We start from the raw sequence: 6,212 nt of genomic DNA on the forward strand, positions 1-6,212 counted from the left end.
GCAGGGCCTTGCATAAAGGGAGGCTTTTGACAGGAGCTGAGGGCAGAGAGGGGGGCTGAGCAAAGATCGGCCACAGTGGAGGCTGGGAAGCTGGAAATCTGAGGCGTCTGGACTGGAACGCAGGGCACACGGGGACAGCCAGTGTGAAGACGGAACTAGTGCTCCGGCGGCATGTGCTGTGGGCTGGGATGACTTTCTGTACATGACAGGAAGCTGGGGGCCATGACCTAACGCGGGGCTCTGCCGGGCACTTAGAAGTCCTGCCAGGCAGGAAGGAACTGTCTGGGGCTCATCGCAGCAGATGCAGTAAAGGTCTTACCAGGCGGGAGAGCCCACCGCACATGGGGTGTCCCAGCCGCCCCCAGCCGTGGGGACTCGGCCCTCCCCTGCCCAGCCCTGAGAGGCCGCCCTATCTTTCTGTGTCCCTGCAACCCCACTATCCTGGCCAGGGCAGCCCAGAGCAGACTCCCACCCACAGTACCCTTCCCGGGACACAGTATGGGGGAGGAAACGCGGAGATGCTGGGAAGAGCATTTGTTACCAAGGACAGTGACCTCTGCGAGCAAAAATCACAGAACATCAGCCTGAAGTGGGTGGTTGGAGAGCTCTTGGGGGCCCCCAAACTCCACGCAAGGTGACCTGGGGGTGACCTCGGAGGCATGGCTGCTGTGTCCTCGCCTACTCTGCAGTCTGGACAGAGGGGCAGCGCAGCCCAGAGAACTGGTCAACCAGACGGGTGCACAAGTGATCCCTGGGGGTGAGGGGGCACAGGAGAAATGTTTGGGTCCCTCAAGGCCTGGGGAAAATGGCCCATGAGTCCACCTTTGCTCTCTGACCCTAGCTTCCCCACACACTGGGAAGAGAAAGAGCTCCTCATAAGCTGCGTTAACTGAACTGAACACCACATGGAGAAAAAGAGTGAGTTTCCCTGGCCTGCAGGCAAGAGGCTGTCAGCAGCCGGGGCCTGGGCAGCCAGCCAGCTCCCCAGCAACCTCTGTCTCCCTTCAGTCTTCAGTTCCCTTCCCCACCCGTCTTCAGCAGAAGTGAGAACAGACTTTGGGAAGGGAAGGGAGTTTTACCAGGAAACTAAGAGAAAATGCTGTAGCTCCCCAGCTGGGAGAAACTGAAGAGAGAGGCCGGTGGGTGCACAGGAGGCAGGCTCCATCCCCGGGACCATGGGCAACAAGCAGCAGAAACCGACCCAGGCCAGCTGGGAGAGGGGAATACCCAGGGGTCAACAGAGCCAGTCCGCAGCGACCTCCAGGACACCTGCCCCTGCCTCCCCACCATCCTTTTGGCCACTCCCTGGTCAGCAGGGCCTCTCCCTCAGACCAGCTTCTCAACACACCCAGGACTCCGGTGCAGCACGTCCCTGAGAAGGGCTGAGAGGAGAGCTGGGGCGGGGCTGTGAGTGGCCTCCGTTGGTCAGCTGTTCACTCCTGGACGGTGCCCAGGGGCAGAGAGTGTGGTTGACCAGTCAGGAGCCACAGGTGGCAGCAGCTCCCACAGGAGGCAATGGTCACCTGGCGGCGGGGGACACGTTCCTGAAGGAGGCAGCCAGAAAAGGCGTTCCCCACACCAAGTGTGGGAAACTGAGCCTGGCCGGAAAGTGACAGGCTGGTCCAGCATCCCCAGGCTGAGCTTGGACACAAAGCCGGGTGCGGGGACCCACAGCGGAGCTGGCAGGGTCCCAGCCTCAATCCCCTGTGCCCTCACAGCTCTCTGTGTTCCGGGGCCTGCCTGGCCCCAGCCCTGGCCTCAGGGCTCTGGGAGGCCCTGCTCAGCCCTGCCCTCCCTGCGGTGCAGGAGGCTCTGCCGCTGACCTCTGCACACACACCGCCTGCGATGCAGCTGGGTCTGCTGCTGCCCAAGGCCAGCACTGGGGCCAATTCCCTGCGGAATGACCATCCATGTGACTTCCCACCATCCTCAATGGGGCCTGAGGAACTTCTGAAGGGCAGTGCTTGGGCACACCACACTCCAGGACCCAGGACTGCGAGACACATCACACTCCAGGACCAGGGGCCTCATCGGTCTGGGGTTTCATTCTGGCGCTGGGTGCAGCCTTGGCCACCCGGCTGTGAACCATCATGGGTGGGGCTGCCTCTTCTCAGCCCAGCAGGTCCCCAGCTGCTTGGAAAGGACCCAGTGATTACATGAGGGTCACCTGGGTCATCTAGGACAACCTCCTCCTCTCAAAATGAGAAGATTCACAGCCTTCATTCCTCTCGCCGTGCAACATGGTGCTCACGGGCTCCAGAGGTTAGAGCGTGGACATCTTTTTTTTTTTTTTTTTTTGAGACAGAGTCTCGCTCTGTCACCCAGGCTGGAGTGCAGTGGCATGATCTCGGCTCACTGCAACCTCTGCCTCCTGGGTTCAAGCGATTCTCCTGCCTCAGCCTCCCAAGTAGCTGGGATTACAGGTGTGCACCACCACACCCGGCTAATTTTTGTATTTTTAGTAGAGATGGCGTTTCGCCATGTTGGCCAGGCTGGTCTCGAACTCCTGACCTTAGGTGATCTGCCCACCCAGGCCTCCCAAAGTGTTGGGATTACAGCCACCACACCTCGCTGAGCATGGGCACCTTCTGCCCACCACATGAGCCCAGGGTCCTGCGGCTCAGAGGTGACTGCTGAGTCTAAGCCCCGGCCTGGCTTCACGGTCCAAACTCCTCCTACTTCTCCGGGGATTGAGCGGGAGTTTGCTGTACTGGGCCCAGCCCTCGTAGCTGAGGCCCTGGGGTGCTGCGGCCTCCAGGTTATCTCTCCGCTGCAGGCACCCACCCAAGAAGCATCCCAGGGGCCTCGGGGTGGGGGAAGCCAGGAACTAGGAGGTTCTCACTGCCTGAGCAGAGGGCCCACACCCACCGAGGCATGGGGCTCCCTGGGCTGCTCTGCTTGGCTGTGCTGGGTGAGTCCACGGGGGACACGATGGTGGGACTACTGCTGGGGCCTTGAGGCCTCGGGCTCAGGTGGGGGTACTGGGAGCTCAGGAGAGAGGAGGCCTGAAGGCAAGGGCACCTCTGGAAACATGGGACAGAGAGGGAAAGATCTGGGCTTGAGCATCGGACCAGCCCCTAAACTTGCTGCATATGTGGTCCAGGGATTGCTTCTCCATTCTGGACCCACTACTTACCCATCTGCAAAATGGGCTGGTGATAGGAGATGTTGGAGGGGGTGGCGCAAAAGAGCTTTTGTGAGTGATGAAGCCAGCTGAGTCCTGGGGCCTCACTACCAGGAATCAGCCTGCTCCTCCCTCCTGGCTTCACCAGGTGGGTTTCAAGGCTGTCTCTAGCCTCCCCTCCCTGTCAGGCCCTCTCCTCATCACCCTCACCTGTCTTACAGCCGCCAGCAGCTTCTCCAAGGCACAGGAGGAAGGTAAGTGGCCCAGCATACTGCAGGGAGAAGTCTCCCCGCTGAGATCCTGCTGTCAGAACCCCCACTCTGGAGGGCGCCTACGGCTGGGGAAGAAGGTACTAGTAGGGAGGTGTGTACTGGAGGATGGCTGGACAGTTCTGGAATAGTCTCTCCACCCTGCAGGGCCCTAGGAGTGATGGAGATGGGCAGGCCAAGCAGGCCAATGCGGGGCCCTCCGGGGCACACAGGCAGGGAAGTTGCTCAGCTTCCAGCCTCTGGCTGGGCTGTTTGGAGGGAAGATTCCCTGGGCAGGCGCATCCTCATCACTGCCCCAGGTCCCTGATCAGGAGCAGAAGCCCCCCTGAGACCCTCACAGCTTCGCCCAGTGGGCGAGGCCCCGTGGAGGGCTGGGGAATTCTGGTGGGGTCTGGGAGGTCGAGATTCTCTGACCAGGAGGAGGGCCATGGGAGAATGGTGAAGCTGAGGCTCCCCCAGGGGCCTGACATACAGGAGGCTGCCTTCCTTGTAGAGGCAGCTGGAGAGTGGAGAGCATCTGGGGCCCAGCTGGGTACAGGACCAGGAAAGAGGAGACACTGGGGAAGGTCCCTGACAGCCCCTAGCCCGGCCTGCTTCTACATCTTTGCCTGCTCCATCCTTTTGCCTGCACTTTCCTGCCCCATCCTTTCCTCCCCTCCCCTCATGTCCATTAAGGTGAGGATGGAGAGTCACCTCCCTGTATTGTCCCAACCAACCCTTGCCCCTTATTGCTAGGCTGCCAGGTTACAGAGCAGGGCCTTCCCCCTCTATTTTGCTAAAGGGCAGGTACCGGGTAATGATGACACAAATCTCACGTGAATGAGGCCCAGGCTGAACCATTATTTCCTCATTTGCTTTAAAAACCGATACATTGTTGGTGTGGCTGCTAAAAAGAGTGCAGGCAGCTGGGGCTCTGGGAAGTACCTGTGCAGGGCAGTCCCGCCTCCCTCTCTTGACTGGCTCCTGACTTCTCCGATTCTTGCCAACCAAGTCCTGCTAACTAAACTCCTAAGAGACTGACTGATAAATCATTTATTCATTCAACAAATACTTGAGCACCTATTTGGTTGCAGGCACCATTAAAGGCCCTGAGAATCTGGCAAAGCACGGAAACAAACCCCTCCTGTATCTTACATTCTAGTGGAGGTTGGGGGGACAGATGATAATAAAAATAAGAACATTCAGTGGCTTATGCCTGTTATCCCAGCACTTTGGGAGGCTGTAGCCAGATGATCATTTGAGCTCAGGAGTTCAAGACCAGCCTGAGCCACACAGTGAGACCCCCCCACCTCTATATGGAGTCTCACTCTGTCACCCAGGCTGGAGTGCAGTGGCTTGATCTCAGCTTACTGAAACCCCCGCCTCCTGGAGTCAAGGGATTCTTCCACCCAGCCTCCCGAGTAGCTGAGATTACAGATGTGCACCACCATGCCCAGCTAATTTTTTTTTTTTGTATAAAAAAAATTCTTTTTTAATTAGCTGGGCATGGTGGGTGTTGCACCTGTGGTCCCAGCTACTCAGGAGACTGAGGTGGGAGGATTGCTTGTCCGGGAAGTGAGGCTGCAGTGAACCGTAATCATTAACACTGCACTTCAGCCTAGGTGACGGAGCCAAAAAAAAGCACATTCTAAAGTATGTTAGAATGTTGTAGACAGAAGCAAGAAGGGTAGAAGGAAAGGGAACACAGGGTGGGTAGGGGGAAGGAGGGCAGCGTTTGCAGGGGAGGGTGTAGTTTGGGAAGGGGCCATGCAGCAAGGACCTGAAGGAGCTGACTGAGCAGGAAGTCCTACCTCAGCCTCCCAAGCACAAGGGACCCTGTGTGACCAAAGGGTATTGAATGAGGTTGGAGGTGTGGTGTGGGGTTGACTGGGGAGGTCCCTGTGGGGCGCAGCCATAGGAGGTTTGGAGAGGAAAACACAATCTGGTTTACCCTCGATGAGGTCATTCGGACACTGTGTTGGGATGCAGATCAAAGGCAAAATCCAAGAGAGCCATTAGGTTACTCTGGGGATCCAGAGGAGAGACTGGGCAATGCGGGAGAGGCAGGGAGATGGGGTGGACATACATTCTGAAGGCCAATAGCAGCTGCTGGCAGATGGCATGGGATGGGATGGAATGAGGACAGCCATGAAAGATGGCGCCAAGCCGGGAGCGGCTGCTCACGCCTGGAATCCCAGCACTTTGGGAGACCGAGGCAGGCAGATCACCTGAGGTCAGGAGTCTGGGACCAGCCTGACCAATATGGCGAAAACCCGTCTCTACTGAAAATAAAAAAATTAGCTGGGCATAGTGGCCCATGCCTGTAATCTCAGCTACTCGGGAGGCTGAGGCGGGAGAATCCCTTGAACCCGGCAGGCGGAGGTTGCAGTGAGCCAAGATCGCACCGCTGCACTCCAGCCTGGGCAACAGAGAGAGATTCTGCCAAAAAAAAAAAAAAAGGCACCAAAGTCCTTGGCCCATTTGGAAGGATTGGCTAAATAAAGTGCAATCTGGAGATGGCATATTATGCAGCTGAAACAGCTTCAGCGGGAGTGGAAAGCTGGGCCCAAGTGAAGGACCTGAGGGATTAGGATATTCGAAAGATGATCTCTGTGTAAGTTGGGCTTTTTGTTTTTTTCCATTTTGTTTTTAGACCCAGGGTCTCGCTCTGTCACCGAGGCTAACGTGCAGTGGCACAATCACCACTCACTGCAGACTTGACCTCCAGGGCTTAAGCAATCCTCCTGCCTCAGCCTCCCAAGTACCTAGGACCTACAGGCACATGCCATCACACCCAGCTAATACTTAATTTAATTTTCTTTTTTTTTTTTGAGATGGGG

The 6,212-nt window shown here is 57.4% G+C and overlaps 1 protein-coding gene across 1 annotated transcript in view; it reads left to right on the top strand.

Moving 5' to 3' along the window:
• The first annotated feature begins 2,824 nt into the window (after positions 1-2,824).
• The window catches only part of LOC105520645 (chromosome unknown open reading frame, human C17orf99), a 25,686-nt gene continuing 22,298 nt past the window's right edge, over positions 2,825-6,212 (top strand). Inside the window, exons 1-2 of the mRNA XM_011954512.1 lie at positions 2,825-2,911; positions 3,346-3,378. Of these exons, the coding sequence (XP_011809902.1) occupies positions 2,875-2,911; positions 3,346-3,378 (70 nt within the window). The 5' untranslated portion in view covers positions 2,825-2,874. The remainder of the gene's footprint in view (positions 2,912-3,345; positions 3,379-6,212) is intronic.

The sequence above is a fragment of the Colobus angolensis genome, unplaced genomic scaffold (genome assembly GCF_000951035.1).
Source record: "Colobus angolensis palliatus isolate OR3802 unplaced genomic scaffold, Cang.pa_1.0 Scaffold1, whole genome shotgun sequence".
Lineage (NCBI taxonomy): Eukaryota > Metazoa > Chordata > Mammalia > Primates > Cercopithecidae > Colobus > Colobus angolensis.